The sequence below is a fragment of the Orcinus orca genome, chromosome 1 (assembly GCF_937001465.1).
Source record: "Orcinus orca chromosome 1, mOrcOrc1.1, whole genome shotgun sequence".
Lineage (NCBI taxonomy): Eukaryota > Metazoa > Chordata > Mammalia > Artiodactyla > Delphinidae > Orcinus > Orcinus orca.
In genome coordinates this window covers 11,984,080-12,006,763 of record NC_064559.1, presented here as the reverse complement: position 1 = coordinate 12,006,763, position 22,684 = coordinate 11,984,080, and the positions used below count along the sequence as shown (strand labels likewise).

General features: G+C 45.8%; 1 protein-coding gene across 3 annotated transcripts in view; it reads right to left on the bottom strand.

Annotated features, from left to right (window-relative positions):
• SUSD4 (sushi domain containing 4) overlaps positions 1-22,684 on the bottom strand; it is a 121,132-nt gene that overhangs the window by 29,747 nt on the left and 68,701 nt on the right. For all 3 annotated transcript variants that reach the window (XM_004271003.3, XM_033430421.2, XM_049705815.1), the window contains exons 4-5: positions 7,155-7,328; positions 2,504-2,692 (exon numbers count right to left, since the gene is read on the bottom strand). In XM_004271003.3, coding sequence (XP_004271051.1) covers positions 2,504-2,692; positions 7,155-7,328 — 363 coding nt within the window. The remainder of the gene's footprint in view (positions 1-2,503; positions 2,693-7,154; positions 7,329-22,684) is intronic.

The following is a 22,684-nucleotide window of genomic DNA, read 5'->3' as shown; positions in this document are numbered from 1 at the left end:
ACACGTGATGGACTGATGGATTAACAGGGAGACAGGAAAGGGAAGGGGATAAAAAGCTCACAGAGAAAGGTTTCCATGGCACAGCTGTCCAGACCCAGCATATCAGGGGTCAGAGCGCCCTAATATATCATTCAAAGCCCCCGAGGGTGTCATGATTCCACAGCACAGTGCGATAATTTTCACTCTGCCATCAAGAAAAATCAAATTGTGTGCTCAGGAAGACAGAAAAAAAATGAGGGGATGGGGGACCGTGGGTGATATATTAAAGGGGTGGGTAGATTCCCTGAGGACAGCGCATCTATGTTGAATACCATTCGACAATTTGCATAAATAAGGCACCGCCTTTGAAAAAGATGATACACTATTCAAGTGAGAGTTAAGGAAATACCAGCACCCGGGTGTCATCTGGATACTTTTTGTTCGTGGATCCTTACCTTTTATTTTAACCCAGCTTCTATGAAGTCTTGAGACAAAAAACCCTTTAGTCCTCTCTGCCTCTCTCAGTTTAGAATCATGTCTTTGGTGCCTTTAGCCAGGGTAGCATTTAAGCGTCTCACAAACTAATTGCATCAGGTAATTGAAAGGAACATGTATTGAAAATAAGGATGTAAATATTATTTTTTTTAAAATGGAGGACAAAAAGGTATTAGGTGGTCTTCTTGTCACAGGCAGCTGTCACCTGGACTTTTAGCATCCCCTTCGGGCACAGGCCAGGCTGGCAGAGAAAAAGGGACTTGTGTTAAATCACAAGACCCATTTCCAATCAGAAGCCACTCATGGCTTCCTGTTCATAACCTTAGCTCACAGCCCCTTAAAGTGAGATTTTGTTTTATGCCTATTCACATTATATTCCCTAAGCTCCAGAAAAACTGCTTTCAAAGTCTCAAAATGAAGCTTAGAACATGATGGCTTGAAAGGTGTTTGAACTGAATTTGAAAAGATTTGAAAATAGCACTTAAAATTGATATAATTGTAACATGATACCTTTAACAGGTCCTCTAGTTCTGCTTATCTGAGCAGGGAGAAACCTCCAGGAACCAGAAAAGCCCCCATTCACCAGCAGCCCACACTCACCACGCTGGCCAGCGGCGTCCAGACGGCAGAAAAGCTGTTCCCAGTGGAAACAGGAGATACCCTTATCCCTCTAGGCTAGGGTTGCCAGATGTGGCAAATGAAAATACAGGACACTGAGTTATAGTTGAAGTTCGGATAAGCAAAGAATACTTGTTGACCATGAGTAAGTCCCATCCGATATTTAGGACATGTTCACATTAAAAAATTATTTGCTATTTATCTGAGATTCAGATTTAACTGGGTGTCCTGTATTTTACTTCTCTCTACTGTGGGCTCTGATCCCCTAGGAGATTTAGGATGGGTGGGAAGTAGGGGCGAGCGGGGGTTCCGCTTACCAGCCTAGGAGAAGAGCACCACTGACGGCCCCGGCTGGCATTCTCTCTCCTTCAAGCAGCAGGCTCCCCTCCCTTCCACCCCTTCCTCCTTTCTCTCTAAGGAGGCTCCATGGCTCCGGCCAATCCATGGTCTTCCTTAGGAGACACCTCTGATCCCTCTGGCTGTCACCCCCCATAACACACCTCCTAACCTGACCTCGTCCCACACTGAGGTGCACGCGTGGAGGCAGACGGTGCTTGTGAGAACTTGTTTGTTTCTACGTTCTACTGTGTCTTGATTTGTTTCCCGAGAAAAGCTGCAGATGGGCTTTGCAGGGGCTCTTGATTAGAGATTTCCTTTCATTTTTTTCTTTCCCAGTATAGACCCGCCCCCCGCCCACTGTATTCAGATGCCAAGAAGTAAACCGGTGTTTGTTCTCTGCATAATCATAATTTCAAGACCTGAATTAAAGCGAGGGCTGAGCCAGTATGCCCAGCTTACCTAGGAGAAGTTTCTATAGACCCTTATAGACGCTGGCCTGATTCCAGCAGTGGACGCTCTGACCACCTCCCACCCCGACCATTCCATACTACTGATTAGTGGTCTTTAGTGAACCGCACTCAAAAATAATCACATATATTTAACAAAAACAAGGAGGAAAGATCTCTTGGCTTCAGGCTTCCAAGTGTGTGCTTGCAGCAAAACATTTAGAGCCAAGCCATAAAATGAATGGAAATAGGAGGAAACACTGACACAACAATAAAACGAGGGGTGAGATTAATGATGCCATAATACAATCTGTTTTCATTTGGTGCAGAGAAAATTAATTTTTGAAGACACTTCATTTAACTTTGCAATATTTTGCAGTGTAACCTTTGATGCTTGAAACTTTTCTCTTTCATCCCCTTTAAGCCTGAGAATGGGGAAAGCCCCAGTTTTATGTCTGGTTGTAAGTATTGCTTCATGGCAGACGATCAGGCTTGCTGCCTCTGCAAGCAATGTGTACTCAGGGAACAGAAGTTATTGCTGACCATAATCTCAGCTCTTTACCTCCTATTGAAACATCCACTTTAATAGGCCAAAATTCAACTTCCAAAAGAATAAGATGTGATACCTTCCAGAGCAAGGCACCGGGGTGGGCTGGACGACCAGATAAGGTTGTGTAAGCACTCGAGATACTCCGACCCCTCGAGTTTGAATCCAGGAAAGCAGTGATAGGAGATCACAGTTCCCACTGGGAAGGAGGTCTGGAACTCGGAGATGTTCACATAGCCATTAGAAGAGGCAAGCGGTCTCAGGCAGCCTGCGACGTGGGAAAGAAAAAGGGAATTGTCTCACGTGGTCATCTTTGTACACCTGAAAGACAAAGCACTACATGTCTTTCGGTTTCCCCCGCTGAAAACGTGGCATGGCCTCCGAGGACTGCACACCTTGGTCTTAAATGCTCAGACCTCCTTATCTGTGTACTTATTCTATTTCTAAAGCAGGCATTTGCTTGTATAGTTGCAAGTGGCATCGAGAGGGTCAGACGAGTAGGGAAGTAGTAACGAGAGGTGGAGCTGTGGATCGGGACACCCCTAGCCGGTGGTTCCAGCCCTGACTGCATGTTAGAATCACCTGAGGAAAGTTTTTAATTAATTTATTTTTCATTGAAGTAGAGTTGATTTACAATGTTGTGCTAATTTCTGCTGTACAGCAAAGTGATTCAGTTATACATATATATACATGCATTCTTTTTTATATTCTTTTCCATTATGGTTTATCACAGGATACTGAATATAGTTCCCAGTGTGATACAGTAGGACCTTGTTGTTTCTCCATTCTGTATATAATCGCTTACATCTGCTAATCCCAACCTCCCACTCCATCCCTCCCCCCAACCCCCTCCCCCTTGGCAACCACAAGTCTGTTCTCTATGTCTGTTTCTGTTTCATAGATAGGTTCATTTGTGTCACATTTTAGATTTCACATATAAGTGATATAATATGGTATTTGTCTTTCTCTGTCTGACTTACTTCATTTAGTATGATAATCTCTAGTTGCATCCATGTTGCTGCAAATGGCATTATTTCGTTCTTTTTTATGGCTGAGTAATATTCCATCGTATATATGTACCACATCTTCTTTCTCCACTCATCTGTTGATGGACATTTAGGTTGTTTCTATGTCTTGGCTATTGTAAACAGTGCTGCTATGAACATAGGGGTGCATGGATCTTTTTGAATTAAAGTTTTGTCCGGATAGATGCATGGGGGGGGGGGGATTGCTAGGTCATATGTTAATTCTATTTTTAGTTTTTTGAGGAACCTCCATACTGTTTTCCACAGTGGCCCCACCTACTTGCCTTCCCATCAACAGTGGAGGAGGGTTCCCTTTTCACCTGAGGAAATTTTTAAAAACACTAATGCCCAGACCTGTGCCCAGGTAGGTATCCAGCCTGGACACCCCTACCTTTTTTAAAGCTCCCCACATAATCTTAAAGTGCTATCAGGGCTGAGAACCACTGAGGTGCCACAGAGGGAAGAGAGACTATTTCCTGTTTCAGCAGTTGTGGTGGGCAGCTCGAGAAGGTTAGGATGCAGACTGGGTTCCACGGCAGCAGAGAACGGAACAGACACCTGCCTGACGCAGTGCAATGAAAGTTTTGAAAATCCCATTGTGTTTTAGGTGAAAAGGAAAGTAACATGTAACGCAGTGGTTCTCAAACTTGAGAATAACCCAGAGAGGGCTTGTAGGACAGACTGCTGGCCCACACACCCAGAGCTTCTGGTTCAGTGGGTCCGTGTGGAGCTCAAGGATTTGCACTGCTACAGGTTTCCGGGCGCTGTTGCCGTGGCACCAGGCTTTGAGCAGACGTGCTGTAGCGAGTTTGTGTACCATGCACAGAATACCGTGTGCCATCCGAGTGAGCGTGAGGCCTCGATCCCTACTTCTGTAAAACAGTAGCTGCCTTTTGTCCTGAAGCCTGTGCAGCCCAGTGGAACATTCCCAGTGGCACAGCAGCCCACGTGGTGTGGCATCTGCTGTGATTAGTGAATTTCTTATTGGCTTCAGCAGCTTCACTGGAGGGAATAATGACCCTGCAGAGCTGTGCTCTTCCCGGGGAGAACTAATTGTGTGTGAAGTAAATAATAGATAATGGAAAAACCTACTTTCCCTTCCAATCACCAAGCACAAACTGTATCACGCAGGCACTGCAGCAGATGACGGAACTCCTCTCTTAAGATGACTCTCTGACACATTACAATACAAGCGTCGAAGAGCTGCGTATTCAGCGAACTGCTCGGGTCGGCGCCTTAGACTGTGGTGTCTGTGTCTGTATCAGAGCAGACACAGACAACACAGTGAGGGGTGCAGAATGTAGGAGGCATTCACTCTGGGGTCATCAAGGGTCAACCTGCACTGCTGCATCCTGGTGTCCTGGAGCCCCGCAGACCCCACAGACCCCAAAGATCCCGGCCTGGAACAAGCCACACTCAGGATGGACCAGATCAGACACGCGTGGTGCCCAGCCATCCTTTTGGGCAGTCCCGACGGTCTTAAAGGATTTTTTTTTTCGGAGCTGAAAATTAACACTGTTCATGGCAAAAGTGAAATGTGTGAAGGGAGTTTGGCAATCAGGCATAAACAGGATCAGTAACTGAGAAAAAAAAAAAAAAAGATAAGCAAATCAACACCAACAAGGCAATGTGTTAGAACCCTGAGCAGGGTTCCAATGTGTGGGCACACGTGACTGTGCCCCTGCCTCCTTCTGGGAAGGAGTGTGGTTCTAAGCTACCCATGTGGATAGACTGCATCCCCTAAGTCAGAAACTAACTCTGACCCACAGGGAGCAGGAAGCATCGGCACATGGATCTCTAAAACACAAAGTTCCGGGGAAAAAATGGCCTTGGAACGGTTCCCACCTCCGACCCCAGAAGGAGATGAAAGGGGTTGGAACACGTGCAGCCAATCAGAGAAGGAAAGCTATGCTCACTCTTGGTTGGAGGACAGCCTGTCGTAAAAATACAGTAGAAAACTGACTGCGACTCAATAGTTGAATGTGATTTCTATTTGCACTTCGAGATAATAGAGAGACGGTTCCTCAGGCTGTAGCCCCTGGATCTATAGGTACAAATAAAAATTACAGGATGAAATGTCACTCGAAGGGCCAATTATATACCCCCTGGGGGCTCGAGAGGTGTCAGGCTGTCTAAAGCAACCCTGCTGTGCCCACGCGGGTGGACGGCAAGGTGCAGGGGCTGGAGGCGGGTATCAGGGCCCAGACCAGGGGCACCTCCTCTGTGGGGACCGAGGGCTCTGAGGAGGGCTGAAGGTGGGCTGTGGGCTGTATTGCTGTTTGAAGACGCACACCTTTCAAGAGCGGCCGGCCAGCTCTTTTGTTGCTGCAAAAAACATCGAAGCTGTGTTATGACTGAGATTTAGTAAGGGGTGCTAGAGGGGAGGGGCGAAAGGGCACAGACAGAGCAAGAGGCAAGCCTGCACCTGAACTCGTGACAATGACACCCCGAGATGTCTATCCCCATAGGGCATTTAAAAAAATCATTGGGGTAAAAAGAACCCCTAAAGAAGCGTACTATATTTAAGGGATGTAAAAGGAAATTGAAAGGGTGGGAGAACCGAAAGACAAGTGGAAAATATGAAAGCGAGAAGGGGTTGGAGTCTGAAATAATTTTCTTGGCCGTTACTCGGATGGCGCCGCAGGACTGGAACGAATCCATGGTTAATAAAGTTCATTTGGATAAACAGCCCTACCTAAAAGCCGGCTGCTGATCCTGTGGAGAGTCTCTAAGAGAGTAGAAATAAATCACGTGTCTCCTTTAAGAATGTAACACATAACACGCTAAACAACCCAGAAGCTTCTGGGGAGAAATGCAGGAGGGTGAGGACCTGGGCTGCCTCTGTCCTCCTAATCCCGAAGCCTTTGTTTCTTCAAGGGGCCGTGACTCTTAAACTCTCACATAAGGAAATGATTTATTTCCAACTATGGGGTACACAAAGCAATATCAGAGTCTGCCCGTCATGATTTCCAAGCAGAAAGTTGACATCCGTCTCAACTTTAACATGCCAGTGCTTTTGGTGTAAATAAGATTGCTAGCCTTCTCCCTTGGATTATGAATTATGCATGGGTTTCTTAGTCCTTTGGTCCAAGTCACATGTCAAAAAATAAAATCAGAATTAATGGGAACTCGAGGGCTTATTTTCACAAACAGGGGGCCCTCTGTGTCAGCCCAAGCAAATTTAAAAAACGCAGGAGGATAAATATTCATCGTATGGTTTGGATGAAATTTGAATTTGATTATTTTTCTGCTCCTCATGCATTATAAAAAAGGATAACATTATTAAGAGAAAATAGCCTCTGTAAGATTGGCTTTAAATATATTCGCACCACAACCGAAATCAGTATAAATGCTGTTATTTCCATTAAATATACAATAGTTCATCGTTGTGTTCACAGCCCAGTTACAAGGCTCCTAATTCTGCAACGACTTTTGGTTTCTTAGGATAAAGGAGACATCCAACACACTAAAGAATAAGGTATCTCCCATTTAAACTTTAAAGCTGGGTGTATAGAGCTGGAGAGAAGCACAGGGAATTGTGGGAAGATTCCAAACACAGAGCTGTGGTGATCAGAGTGCAGTACAGCTGAACCATGGGGTGTGCGTGGCTTTGTGTTTCCCCCTGTCATCCTATTAGAGAAACGTGTACCCGCTCCACAATCAAGTCTGAAAGAACAGCTGAGAACCACAGCCTCAGCCCCGTACCTTGACAGATGGGCAGATGGTCCCACGTTCCGTCATCACGACATAATGAAGCCATGTTGTACAGGTCAGGGTACCGGATCTTGAATCCTTCGTGACACGTGATGATTAATTTATCTCCATGTCTGTATGTCTTGTTATGAATCTCGGCATCTTCAATTTGTGGAATGCGGCAATCTGCAATTGTGTAAAAAGGACACATTATTTTTGGAATTCAAACAGTTGTGGTTCACAGCTTCACCAGAAAGCTCTTATTTTCACACCTGGTCTCAACCTACGCGGCAATCTGATAAATGGTTCTTTATTTATCGCTAGACTCAGGTCCCAAGGGCAAGCAGCAGAAGCTGCAGAACCTGCTTCACAGAGAAAGAGGAAGAGGGGTCGAGGTCCAGGTCCAAAAGGAACCTTGTTTTCCGCCCGCGACACTTTACACTTTACAGTTGAGCTTACAAGCAATTTTGGAAACGAGTGAAGAAAGACAAAAGCTGGGGATTCACATGAACTATCTAGCTGGTTGCCCACTTGGCTGTGTTTGTGGACCGTGCACTGCACCAAACAGCCTGGCTGGCTGCTCTCGCCTGGTCCTCCCGCCTCTGCCTGTGGGGCGAGGGCCTGGGCCTGATAAGAAAATGTGCTTTGCAGAACAGCAGGGGGCCGAGCTGGGGCTGCATTTGCTATTAGCGTTTCCATCCACCTTATCTGTTTTTAAAAAGATAATGAATAGAGCAGCACATACTACTGCCAATATCACAAAAGACTCAGAGAAAGCAACTGTTGCCTTTGAAACATGGAATCAGAGCAGAATGCAGGTGGCTGGGAGGGGAAGAGGCCACGGGGTCAGGAGAAGGGTGTTGGGGGGTACAATCATGCAACAAAATGATTAAAAGAGAAAATAAAACTAATCAATCGTAGGGCTTCCCTGGTGGCGCAGTGGTTGAGAGTCCGCCTGCCGATGCAGGGGACACGGGTTCGTGCCCCGGTCCGGGAAGATCCCACATGCTGCGGAGCGGCTGGGCCCATGAGCCATGGCCGCTGAGCCTGCGCGTCCGGAGCCTGTGCTCCGCAACGGGAGAGGCCACAACAGTGAGAGGCCCTCGTACCGCAAAAAAACAAAAAAAAAAAAGCAAAAAAAAACCTAATCAATTGTAACTATCCGCTTCTAACTCTAGTTACCTCCAGTTTACCCCGCGGGCCAGTCCACTCTGTGCTGGGAAGTTGGGGTCCTGCTCCCTCTGGCCCCTCCCCCTCTAAACACCGCCCAACTAATCCCATCTAATTTTTTTTTTTTAAATATATATTGGAGTAGAGTTGATTAACAATGTTGTTGTGTTCGTTTCAGGTGTACAGCACGGTGATTCAGTGATACGTATATATGTATCTTTTCAAATTCTTTTCCCGTGTAGATTATTGCAGAATGTTGAACCGAGTTGCCTGTGCTATACAGTAGGTCTCTGTTGGTTATCCATTTTAAATATAGCAGTGTGTACACGTCAGTCCCATCCGGTTTAAGTCACTTTGTTCACCATGTGTCTCTCTTCATCTCCTGTTTTAAAGTCTCTGATTTTACACGCATATATGCTTGTAAGCATGAGCTATTTATTTATTTCTACTTTTAGAGTCAGGTAGATGAGTTATGTTTCCAGTTTGCTGCTTCTTAGTTTTTTGAAACAAGGCAAAATTTAAAAACAGCACTTTGATGATCATAGAAGCTTCCTTCAGAAATTTCTCAGTGGGTTTCTCAGCCACTCCCCAAAGCCTATTGAATCCAGAATAGGTTGGAATAGTATTAATAGGAAGTCTGACCTTCAAGTTCCTCTAAGCTTTGAACGGTTAGCTCTAGGGTGATGAGCCTCTGGGAAGCCTGAGGCAGGTGGCTGGCCTGAGGATGCCTCTGCGAGCTGGGAACTTGGGTAGCTATCAAAAGAGCATGTCCCAGGAGCTTTGATGTGCGGTTGAGGCTGGGTTTACTGGGGGCAATCTGACAACAATGGACTCCAGAAAACAGAAAGTTAGTGACGGGAAAGCCTCGGGCAGAAGAGGCCTCCCAGGCAGAGCAGGGCCCTGGCAGCTGAGAGCGCAGGGGTGGCGGCCATTCACCATCTCCTATGAGTTCTCCGGAGGCAAACGCTTGCGAGCCCGGCTCTGCCTTGATCTCAGCCCTCGTTCCCACCATTAACTTGAGAGCAGCGACTGTGTCGCCACTTCCCCTGACGTTCCCTCCGTGCCTCCAGACCTTTGTACACACCTGGCAAAGAAAGGCTGAGGGAAGCCATGTGGACCTTTGCCCGAGAACGCTGTGCGCCTGCAGCCCCCTCGAGAGGCTGATTAACAGGCTTTCGGGGCAGTCCTGGCAGCTAAGCCTTCCCCTGAGGAAACCCATCATCAGCTCTTCCCTTTGCCTATGGATTTCAACAGAGAGAGTCTTGGCTGGAGAACTGGGTTCTGGTTTCAATCTTACTTCTCATTTTTGTGTCTCAGGCTACAGAAAGAGGTTTTCTAACTGTTCATGTTTAACCAATAGTTTTTCTGCAAGAATAGCTGAATTCCTCCCAAATCAATCCCAGAATAATGATGACGGGAGTCACAGATAATTGACAGTTCTCTGCACACTGCTGCTGCCTTCTTCTTAATGGAAAATGTGAATTATATTTTTTTCAATATTGCTATGCAGAAATTATTCACAGCAAATAAAAACACATTTGTCAAGGCATCGGTCTGTAAAATCTGGGCTGTAAATAGATCCTGTGGTAGTAACTTATATGACTAACAGTTATTTTCATGGTTGACTTAAAACTTATTCAAGAATTAACCAGTATACTCAGGAGGTGGCCAACCGGTGGCAGTAAACTCAATGGACAGAACTGGCCGTTTGGACACTGTGACATATGGACACCGGCTGACCAGGAGCGGAAGCACGCAGCCTTGTTTTCAAGAGTGGCTTCTCTGCATAGTCGTCTATAGTATAGAATGCTTTGAACTTCTAATTAGAATGTCACGTTTCCATAGGCAGGAGCCCGGGAATAGAGGTTCAAAGGGAATTCACAGCCTCCCAAATGCGAGTCATTATGTACTCTACTCAAAGAAGAGTCAGCAGAGAGAGTGATATAGGACCAATTTACTATGTGAGTGGAACCCCATATCCACCGGGGAGTCAACAGTTGGAGTTCAAACTCCACCAAGGTAGAGAGGCCAGAAGCGGCCGTGCCCTCCGCGTAAGCACAAAACTCAAACAGACCATCTCTAACAAAGCCTAACCTAAACCTTGACAGGAGAAAATACCATCCAGAGCCTTTCTAATTATTTTTTATCTAGAATGTCTGGCACCTAATCCCCCCAACTGAAGGAGGGTGAAGTAGAAAGAAGGCTTTGGAGTAAATACATGTCCTAACCAGTTATCGGTAGCAGTCAACAACTCTGGACCTTATTTCTCTGGAAAGAAACAAACCAGGATCTTTAGGCTCTGAAAAGAAACATGCAACCTTCATCAATTCTAAAGTTTCATATAGAAATAACATGATTTTCTATAGCACAAATGCATCCAGCTGACACAAAGAATTTGTAAAAACTGCTTCAAAAATGTTGTTACCAAAGAAATATACCTATGAAAAAAGGTCTATCAAGTAGAATCAGGTCAACAGTCAAAACTTTTGTCTACAGGGTATCAGTGGGCACTTTGGAGATAAATTTGAGGGATATCAAAAGCTTCCATTCCAGAAATCATTTTTCACCAGCCTATCACTATCATTATTTTTGTATCTTGCTACTAGTAACAATGAGGTTTTAATATGATAAATAAATAACAGAGTGGATAAAAGGCCCTAAGGCTGACTACACATGTATACCTACGTACAAATCAATTGATCAGATTTAGTTGCAGAGAGCAGAGTCCTAAAGGATGGAGCAGGAAAGAGAAAGAGGAATTTTAAAGAATATGTGCCATGTGGTAGATTTACTTCTCTTTTATTTAATTAATTAATTAATTTATTTTTATAAATTTATTTATTTAATTTTGGCTGCACTGGGTCTTCATTGTTGCGCACGGGCTTTCTCTAGTTGCGGCAAGCGGGGGCTACTCTTTGTTGTGGTGCACAGGCTTCTCATTGCAGTGGCTTCTCTTGTTGCGGAGCACGGGCTCTAGGCACATGGGTTTCAGTAGTTGTGGCACACGGACTCAGTAGTTGTGGTGCACACGCTCTAGAGAGCAGGCTCAGTAGTTGTGGCACACGGGCTTAGCTGCTCCGCAGCATGTGGAATCTTCCCAGACCAGGGCTCGAACCCGCGTCCCCTGCGTCGGCAGGTGGATTCTTAACCACTGCGCCACCAGGGAAATCCCAGATTTGTTTCCCTTTAAAATATTAGTTATACATGAAAACAAATCTGATTCCTTAAAAATGCTATGTTTCAACATCAATATGCCCCCCAAAGTGTTCCTAGGAACATGAATACATGATACTCACTCAGATTCACAATTCATATTAGCATATTAAAGGCTCTGAAAGCCTTGCTGTAAAGAATTCTACTGGACCTTGTTTAAGCCAGCACTTGTAAAGCTGTTCACTCATTCATTGAGTTATTGAGTACTTACTCTAGGCCCAGTACATTCTAGGTGCTGGGGATAGAGAGAAAGTCAAGTATCTTACTCTTATGGCGTTTGCGATGAGGGAGACTGCAAACAGGCAAATTATCAGGTAAGTGAGCTAGAAAATAACAGGCAATGATCACTGCTATGATGAACACATAACGAGGTAATAGGATAGGAACTGACTTGGGCACTCCTTTAATTCGTGTAGACAGGCAAGGCGCCTCTGAGGAAATGACTTTTATTAAGCTAAGACCTAATGACAAGAAGAATCCAATCATGTGTGGACCAGGAAGAAGTTTCAGTCAGAGGGAACAGCTACTACAAAGGCCAGGAAAGAGCTCAGTGTCCTTAAAAACACAAAAGAAGATCAGGGACTTCGCTGCGGTGCAGTGGTTAAGACTCCATGCTTCCAATGCAGGGGGTGCGGTTTCGATCCCTGGTCGGGGAAATAGGATCCCACATGCTGCACAGCATGGCCAAAAAAAAAAGGCTAATCTCATGTTAAAAAAAAAAAAAAAAGAAAATCGGTGTGCCTGTAGTAAGCAAGAGGGAGACGGAAAGTCAGATCATCCAGGGTCTTGTAGATGAGGACAGGGGATTTGGTTTTATTTTAGTGTGGCGGGAGCTCCTGGAGTTTCTAATGCATGGGCCATGACATGGTCTGTATCACGTGGGTACATGCAGTAAAGGGCTGGCCTTGCCAAAAGGGAGTTCTGGCCTTTGCCCTCAGCTCCTGGGAATTAACCTCTAAGCCCTTGGATTGCTCTACCTGAGATGAGTATCTTTGTTTATCTGGAGCTTAGCATAGACCAGATAGTCTATGCTAACAATGTGACTTAGGCCAGGGAACGGTGGTCCCCACAGTTATCAGCTCTACTTTTGGAAGAACTGGAGACACATAAGTGGCCAACTACATCCACATGACCAAGCCCCAGTAAAGATGCTGGACACCAAGCCTCAGGTGAGCTTCTCTGGTTGTCAATACTCCGTGTGTTTTTTTTTTTTTTTTTGCGGTACGCGGGCCTCTCACTGTTGTGGCCTCTCCCGTTGCGGAGCACAGGCTCCGTGTGCGCAGGCCCAGCGGCCATGGCTCACTGGGTCCAGCCGCTCCGCGGCATGTGGGATCTTCCCGGAGCGGGGCACGAACCCGCGTCCCCTGCATCGGCAGGTGGACTCTCAACCACTGCGCCACCAGGGAAGCCCAACTCCGTGTGTTCTGACACACGTTGTTGCTGGGAGAACAGGCGCTGTGTGTACAGCTTCACTGGGAGAGAGCAACTGAAAGCACATGCCTGGCGCCTCCTAGACCCTGTGTGCCTCTCCCCTTGGATGATTTTAACCTGTGTCCTTTTGCTGTAATGAACCATAATCATGAGTATCATCAGTCCTTCTGGTGAATTACTTAACCTGAGGATGGCCTTGGGGACTTCCAAACGTGTAGCTGGAATCAGAAGTGATAGTCTTGGGGGGCCTGCTAAATTCAGATTCCTAATGAATAAAACCTCTAAGAGGAGGCCTGGAGATGTGCATTTTTAACATGCCCCTTGGGCAATTCCCACGATGTCAAAGTTGAGAACCACTGCTTGATGGATACACAAGGTGACCGACTAGATTGAAGACAGCGGTCCAAACGCAGAGGCTGGCTCACATTTAACAAGCCCCAGTCCATCCTTAGCAGCTATGTCAGACAAATGCAGTAAAGAGCAGAATCTTATGTGAGCAGCTGGGAGGCAGCTCGGCACCCAAGGCCTCTCCCTCCGCTGGCCCGACGTGGGGTTCTGAGGAGACCTGCATTATAACAGGACCTTCAAGATGCAGACTGGGGAGCCACGGTCAGCCCCAAACTGCTCAAGATAGCATGAGGGAAAATGAACTTCCTCTGGGATGGGTTTGGAAGGATGGGTTGCCCTGTAGTTTTCACAAGCAGCCCACCTAATTCTGGCAAGTTTCAGTTGCAAGCTTGTGAAGAACTGCTTTCTAGGGAATCTCCATGATGGGCGTGGTGTTCGAGGTTGCTCACAATCATTTTGTGACCTTTATACACGATCTGACAAGGCTCTGTACACGTGCAGATGTTCTGCATTTTCGAATAATTCTGCGACTCAAAGCAACTCCATACCTCCGTGGCCCCTGTACCGAGAGGGCGAATGGCAGCGCTCACATGACATGGGAGATGACGGGAAGCAGCTGGTAAAGGCTGCTAGGATTTGGATTCTCCCTCTGCACTTCCAGGGGGCTCAGCTGGGCAGGCTTGTGAACCCTCGTCTGAGGCGGTCCGGCCGTCATCTTGCAACAATGATAACTGATCATTTCTGTCATTTATCTTTGCTGCATCTGCCTCCAGCTGACCTGACCTTATTTCCTCTGGATTTGTTTTTCCTTTCAAGTCATGACCACATTTAAGTTAAAGAAATCTTTTCAAGAACAAAAACCCAAACTCACACTGAAGTCACAAGGGAGGGAGAGTAGGGAAGCAGTGACTTCTGTTACAAGAATCATAAATAAGTCATGACAGTGGTCCCGGAGACAGGGAGAGGCAGTGCTCTGCTCCTTCCCATCTTAGAAGATGGAAAATGAGAAGAGATTATCTTAGGGGAAGACATGCAAATACTTGCTCTTGTGGGCACGGGCTGCTGTTTCTGATAACCCATGTCCAAGGCAACAAGAAAGAAATTTTACAAGGTAGAAAATGCACACAAGAAGAAAAGGGCCCTAAATAAAACGTTTGAAAAGCATCCATCTGTTTGGGGAAGTTTCTGGAACTGGGAGACAACTCACTTTCATATAGGAGTAACTGTAAAAAAGAAGTAGGACTACCTTGCTTTTGAAAAGTGTCTGCACCCCACAGTTTCACTGAATAAAGGAGTCACCTGCCATCTTTACCGCCAGCTTTAGGTCATGAGTCAAGTTGAATTTTTTAATTCAAAATTTATAATGTAATACTACTACTTAAACTTACACTGTACCTTTTCCCCAGGAAACTCAAAGAACCTCCTTAACTTCAAATTACTCATCTTTTATAGCAATCCTGGTCAGGTCTATGGGAGTCAAAATATTTTAGTAAGTACTTAAAAATAACGCTTACTGAGTGAATTCATTTTTTTTCCTTGTTGCACTCTGCAAGGAACTGGGGCAGAGAGGGGTTCAGCATGGAGACAGAGCAGATTGGGACAGGGACAGGGACAGCTCTCCTGTGCTCAGTTTCTAAAAGTTCCCAGGGTAATTCCAGTTACTGCTGCCACCTGCACTTTTTTGTCTCAAGTGTCCTCATTGTCTGCTTGTGGCTGAAGTCTGAGCTCCCATCGCCCAGATCAACCAAAATAGAATCTCTTGGAGAAAGTTCCAGGCACTGTTATTTCTAAAAGTTCCCAGCACTGTTATTTCTAAAAGTTCCCTGGGTGATTCTGACACGCAGCCTGGGTTGCACACCAGCAGGATGGTAGAAAGAGCACTGAACTAGGAGTCAGGGTGTGGGTCCTAGTCCTGGTTTATTTGCCATGTAACGTGTGTAAGTCACTTAAACTCTACAGGCTTTAGTTTCTTTTCTTCTTATTTTTTTTAATGTGGACCATTTTTTATAAAGTCTTTATTGAATTTGTTACAATATTGCTTCTGTTTTTATGTTTTGGTGTTTGGCCACAAGTCATGTGGGGTCTTAGCTCCCCGACCAGGGATTGAACTGGGGCCCGCGGCATAACCACGGGACCTCCAGGGCATTCCTGGCTTTAGTTTCTTTGTTTATAAAATGACAGCAGTGGGCTTCCCTGGTGGTGCAGTGGTTGAGAGTCCGCCTGTCGATGCAGGGGACACGGGTTCGTGCCCCGGTCCGGGAAGGTCCCACATGCCGCAGAGCGGCTGGGCCCGTGAGCCATGGCCGCTGAGCCTGCGCGTCCGGAGCCTGTACTCTGCAACAGGAGAGGCCACAACAATGACAGGCCCGCGTATTGGAAAAAAAAAAAAAAGACAGCGGTGACATTCTCTGATTCTAAGAATTAATGATCTCCCAGAACCTCTCTTTTACACTACAGAAAATCATGTTCTCTTCCCCATTGTCAAACAATATCAGACCACATCCCCACATGAGGAGGCCTCAAACTTTTTTGCATAAGAATCTGTTGAGAGTTTTAAAAAAAATATGCAGGATCCTTGGCCTCACTCCTAACATGCTAATGCAGGAGGTGTGAATATGCAGGGAGTCCTTGGCACACACTTTGGGAAACCGGTGCCCCGCGTGAATAGGTTCTTACCGGTTTAAGCAAGATGCCACCCCCATGAGGTGTGGGTGTGGGCCCACTGTGATTATGTGTCACCTGCTCCCCCTCCCTTCCCCTGGGAAAAATCAGCTTTGGTCAGGTGAGGTGAACACACTGGAAAGCACAGACCTGGATCTGGGTACTAGCTCTGCCACTGGGATGCAGGGCTACCTATGAGACCGTGGAAAATGCAGCCTCTCCGACCCTCCACGTTTCCTGTCTGTAAGGTAGTAGAACCTACTCCACAGGGTTGCCGTAGTAAAGAAGATAATGCATATAAAGCATAGGTACCCGATACATATAACAGATGCCTCCTAAAGAGTTCCCTGGCGGTCCAGTGGTTAGGACTCCACGCTTCCACTTCGGGGAACATAGGTTCGATCCCTAGTCAGAGAACTAAGATCCCCCATGCGGTGCAGTGCGGCCATTAAATAAATGAATAAACAAATAAATTAATTAAATAACAGACGCCTCCTAAAACACTGCAGTCTTGCTGAGAAGGGAAAACAGAGGCAATGTGAAGACCAGGAACAGGTATACGGGGGTGTTGGACGGGCCGGGTGCCCAACCCCAAGGTAGACTTTGCCGATAATGATGGGGGCGGGGCAGGTTCTGGATTGCTGTCTAGGGATCTTTCACCTTCAACTGCTGCCTCTCTGAATCCATCTTTGTCAACATCCCCAGAGTGCAGGACCCGGGACAGGCAACTCAATTCACAACGTCCTATGGAAAACTCATTCCCGATTGCTCTGACAACATTGCTAATTGTGGGAAAAGCAATGATAAAATGTGTACCAAGCTAATCAGAAGGATGGAAGGAAAGAATGCCCACGTGCTTTCCTTGTGTGTGAGTGACGAAAAATGGCTGGTGCCAACTGCACTTGGAACTCAAATGTCAGGAAAAGGAGTAAAGGGGAGGCCAGAAAAAAAAATTAGCAACTCCTGGAGGAGCTCATTGTATTTGCCGGCAAAGGTCTACCTGAGGGAGGCAAAAGTCTTAACCAGACCGCCTGTCTAAAGGGGGCATCAGGCAGATGGGCTCCACCAGGCCTACAGCCAAGTGATGAAAGAAGACAGGCCAGGAAGCACCACAGGAAACAGCTGTCAGTGCGCTGGGGCCTCCCTTGCCCACCTCATGCATGAGAACCGCCTGCTTAGACTGGCAGGTAATATACATGGTAACATCTAGTGTGGGGAGCCGGTAGTCACGTGCACCGTGGCTAGCGTGTCATTGGTACCCACATCGCCCTCCTAGGCGGAGGGACCTTCCCGCTGAGAAGCACCAAGAGGCTGGATGAGGTTGCTCTGTGGGTTGCCAGGCAAAGCTCATGGGTCTCAACTCGGCCCCTGGAACTGCAGGTCCAACCAGACCATCCTGCCAGGGGCTACATTGGTCCTCCTCAAGGCGAGGAAAGCCATCTCAAGGGGGGCTATCCTTACACGGGCGGCCCTGTTTTCTTTCTTTGTGACATCTTTGTCGGTTTTGGTATCAGGGTGATGGTGGCCACATAGAATGAGTTTGAGAATGTTATTCCCTCTGCTACATTTTGGAAGAGTTTGAGAAAGATAGCTGTTAGCTCTTCTCTAAATGTTTGATAGAATTAGCCTATGAAGCCATCTGGTTGTGGGCTTTTGTTTGTTGGAAGATTTTTCATCACAGTCTCAATTTCAGTGCTTGTGATTGGTCTGTTTCTATTTTCTAGTTCTTCCTGGTTCAGTCTCAGAAGGTTGTGCTTCTCTGAGAATTTGTCCACTTCTTCCAGGTTGTCCATTTTATTGGCATATAGTTGCTTGTAGTAATCTCTCATGATCCTTTGTATTTCTGCAGTGTCAGTTTTTACTTCTCCTTTTTCATTTCTAATTCTATTGATTTGAGTCTTCTCCCTTTTCTTGTGGATGAGTCTGGCTAATGGTTTATCAATTTTGTTTATCTTTTCAAAGAACCAACTTTTACTTTTATTGATCTTTGCTATTGTTGCCTTCATTTCTTTTTCATTTATTTCTGATATGATCTTTATGATTTCTTTCCTTCTGCTAACTTTGGGGTTTTTTTGTTCTTCTTTCTCTAATTGCTTTAGGTGTAAGGTTAGGTTGTTTATTTGAGATGTTTCTTGTTTCTTAAGGTAGGCTTGGATTGCTATAAACTTCCCTCTTAGAACTGCTTTTGCTGCATCCCATAGGTTTTGGATCATCATGTTTTTGTTGTCATTGGTCTCTAGGTATTTTTTGATTTCTTCAGTGATCTCTTGGTTATTAAGTAGTGTATTGTTTAGCCTCCATGTGTTTGTATTTTTTACAGATTTTTCCCTGTAATTGATATCTAGTCTCATAGCGTTGTGGTTGGAAAAGATACTTGATACGATTTCAATTTTCTTAAATTTACCAAGGCTTGATTTGTGACCCAAGATATGATCTATCCTGGAGAATGTTCCATGAGCACTTGAGAAGAAAGTGTATTCTCTTGTTTTGGGATGGAATGTCCTGTAAATATCAATTAGGTCCATCTTGTTTAATGTATCATTTAAAGCTTGTGTTTCCTTATTTATTTTCATTTTTGATGATCTGTCCATTGGTGAAAGTGGAATGTTAAAGTCCCCTACTATGATTGTGTTAGTGCAGATTTCCCCTTTTATGGCCGTTAGCATTTGCCTTATGTATTGAGGTGCTCCTATGTTGGGTGCCTAAATATTTACAATTGTTATATCTTCTTCTTGGATGGTTCCCTTGACCATTATGTAGTGTCCTTCTTTGTCTCTTGTAATAGTCTTTGTTTTAAAGTCTATTTTGTCTGATATGAGAATTGCTACTCCAGCTTTCTTTTGGTTTCCATTTGCATGGAATACCTTTTTCCATCCCCTCACTTTCTGTCTGTATGTGTCCCTGGGTCTAAAGTGGGTCTCTTGTAGACAACATATATATGGGTCTTGTTTTTGTAACCATTCAGCCAAGTTTAAGTCTTTTGGTTGGAGCATTCCATTTACATTTAAGGCAATTATCCATACGTATGTTCCTATACATTTTCTTAATTGTTTTGGGTTTGTTACTGTAGGTCTTTTCCTTCTCTGTGTTTCCTGCCTAGAGAAGTTCCTTTAGCATTTGTTGTAAAGCTGGTTTGGTGGTACTGAATTCTCTTAGCTTTTGCTTGTCTGTAAAGGTTTTAATTTCTCTGTCAAATCTGAATGAGATCCTTGTTGGGTAGAGTAATCTTGGTGTAGGTTTTTCCTTTTCATCACTCTAAAGATGTCCTGCCACTCCCTTCTGGCTTGCAGAGTTTCTGCTGAAAGATCAGCGTTAACCTTATGGGGATTCCCTTGTGTGATATTTGTTGTTTTTCCCTTGCTGCTTTTAATATTTTTTCTTTGTATTTATTTTTTGATAGTTTGATTAATATGTGTCTTGGTGTGTTTCCCCTTGGATTTTTCCTGTATGGGACTCTCTGCGCTTCCTGGGCTTGATTAACTATTTACTTTCCCATATTAGGAAAGCTTTCAACTATAATCTCTTCAAATATTTTCTCAGACCCTTTCTGTATTTCTTCTTCTGGGACCCCTATAATTCAAATGTTGTTGTGTTTAATGTTGTCCCAGAGGTCTCTGAGACTGTCCCCAGTTCTTTTCATTCTTTTTTCTTTATTCTGCTCTGCAGTAATTATCTCCACTATTTTATCTTCCAGGTCACTTATCCATTCTTCTGCCTCAGTTATTCTGCTAATGATTCCTTCCAGAGAACTTTTAACTTCATTTATTGTGTTGTTCATCATTGTTTGTTGGCTCTTTAGTTCTTCTAGTTCCTTGTTAAACGTTTCTTGTATTTTCTCTATTCTATTTCCAAGATTTTGGATCATCTTTACTATCATTACTCTGAATTCTTTTTCAGGTAGACTGCCTATTTCCTCTTCATTTGTTAGGTCTGGTGGGTTGTTGCCTTGCTCCTTCATCTGCTGTGTGTTTCTCTGTCTTCTCATTTTGCTTAACTTACTGTGTTTGGGGTCTCCTTTTCACAGGCTGCAGGTTCGTTGTTCCTGTTGTTTTTGGTGTCTGGCCTCAGTGGCTAAGGTTGGTTGAGTGGGTTGTGTAGGCTTCCTGGTGGGGGGGACTAGTGCCTGTGTTCTGTTGGATGAGGCTGGATCTTGTCTTTCTGGTGGGAAGGTCCACATCCACTGGTGTGTTTTGGGGTGTCTGTGGACTTATTATGATTTTAGGCAGCCTCTCTGCTAATGGGTGGGGCTGTGTTCCTGTCTTGCTAGTTGTTTGGCAGGGGGTGTCCAGCACTGTAGCTTGCCGGTCATTGAATGGAGCTGGGTCTTAGCATTGAGATGGAGATCTCTGGGAGAGCTTTTGCCATTTGATATTATGTGGAGCTGGGAGTTCTCTTGTGGATCAATGTCCTGAACTCAGTTCCCCCACCTCAGAGGCACAGGTCTGACACTTGGCCCGAGCCCCAAGACTCTGTCAGCCACATGGCTCAGAGAAAAGGGAAAAGAGAAAGAGAGAGAGAGAAAGAAAGGAAGGGAGAAAGGAAGGAAGGAAGGAAGGGAGGAAGAAAGGAAGAAAAATTAAATTAAATTAAATTAAAAAATAATTATTAAAAGTTAAAAAGTAATAGAAAAAGAAAAAAAGAGAGAAAGAAAGAGAGAAGAGTGCAACCAAACCAAAAAAGAAATTCACCAAGGATAACAAGCACTAAGAACTATACTAAAAAAAAAGAAAAAAGAAAACAACGAACAGACAGAACCCTAGGGCAAATGGTAAAAGCAAAGTTATACAGACAAAATCATACCAAGAAGCATACACGTACACACTCACAAAGAGAAAAAGGAAAAAAAATATATATATATCATTGTTCCAAAAGTCCATCACCTCTATTTTGGGATGATTCGTTGTCTATTCAATGAATAGACATATTCTATTGTCACAGATTCTATTGTGGAATCTGTGTATTCCACAGAACAGGGTACATCAAGTTGATTGTGGAGATTTAATCCGCTGCTCCTGAGGCTGCTGGGAGAGATTTCCCTTTCTCTTCTGTGTTCACACAGCTCCCGGGGACTCAGCTTTGGATTTGGCCCCGCCTCTGCGTGTAGGTCGCCTGAGGGTGTCTGTTCTTCGCTCAGACAGGACGGGGTTAAAGGAGCCACTGCTTCGGGGGCTCTGGCTCACTCAGGCCAGGGGGGAGGGAGGGGTATGGATGCGGGGCGAGTCTGCCGCGGCAGAGGCCGGCATGACGTCGCATCAGCCTGAGGCGTGCCGTGTGTTCTCCCGGGGAAGTTGTCCCTGGATCCCGGGACCCTGGCAGAGGCGGGCTGCACAGGCTCCAGGGAGGGGAGGTGTGGATAGTGACCTGTGCTCGCACACAGGCTTCTTGGTGGCGGCAGCAGCAGCCTTAGCGTCTCCTGCCCGTCTCTGGGGTCCACACTGATAGCCGTGGTTCGTGCCTGTCTCTGGAGTTCGTTTTGGTGGTGTTCTGAATCCCCTCTCCTCGCGCCCCCCAGAACAATGGTCTCTTGCCTCTTAGGCAGGTCCAGACTTTTTCCTGGACTCCCTCCCGGCTAGCCGTGGTGCACTAGCACCCTTCAGGCTGTGTTCACGCAGCCAACCCCAGTCCTCCCCCTGGGATCTGACCTCCGAAGCCCGAGCCTCAGCTCCCAGCCCCGCCCGCCCCGGCGGGTGAGCAGACAAGCCTCTCGGGCTGGTGAGTGCTGGTCTGCACCGATCCTCTGTGCGGGAATCTCTCCGCTTTGCCCTCCGCACCCCTGTGGCTGTGCTCTCCTCCGTGGCTCCGAAGCTCCCCCGAAGCTCCCCCCACCGCTACCCGCAGTCTCCGCCCGCGAAGGGGCTTCTAGTGTGTGGAAACCTTTCCTCCACAGCTCCCTCCCAGTGGTGCAGGTCCCGTCCCTATCCTTTTGTCTCTGTTTATTCTTTTCTCTTTTGCCCTACCCAGGTACGTGAGGAGGGGAGTTTCTTGCCTTTTGGGAAGTCTGTGGTCTTCTGCCAGTGTTCAGTAGGTGTTCTGTAGGAGTTGTTCCACATGTAGATGTATTTCTGATGTATTTGGGGGGAGGAAGGTGATCTCCACATCTTACTCTTCTGCCATCTTGAAGATCTCCCCTCAAATGAATTTATGCAAAGTCAATCTGACTTTACCTATACTTTTTCTTATGAAATGTGGGAAAGGGATGTATTAGCAGGGAAAGTGCCCCCCAGTAGACTAGTTGAGTGATTTTGGAAAGGAAGAGGCCCCGATGGTGGCTGTCCCCCTGGCCTTTAGTCACTGTACTTAGTATGTCAGCAGTCCTGTGCCCCCAGGCCATATTTTCAGTCCTTTGCCAACTCCATGGTACCCTCTCCAGCATACTGGTCACCTCCCCTGCTCCCTGGACCATAAAGTATCCTCACCCCTGCTCAGGGATGTGCAGGCTCTCTAGTCTTACAGAAGCAGCTTTGACAAGCACAGATGTTTCTTAGGCTGGAGGCTTTGGGTGCCAGGAAAATAATTCCTTGCCTATATTATCAGTTTTGTAAGTCCAAACTTCTGTAAGTGAGTTTGCCTGGAATAAACCATTTAGATTGGAGTAAAGGGAGAGAAGGGAGATGGCTGGTATGTGTGGCAGGGTGAAGTGGAGAATAAAAGAGAGGGAATCTGTGCGAATGCACAAGAAAATATTTGCTTTAATACCACCTTGCTTCTGTAGAGCACTT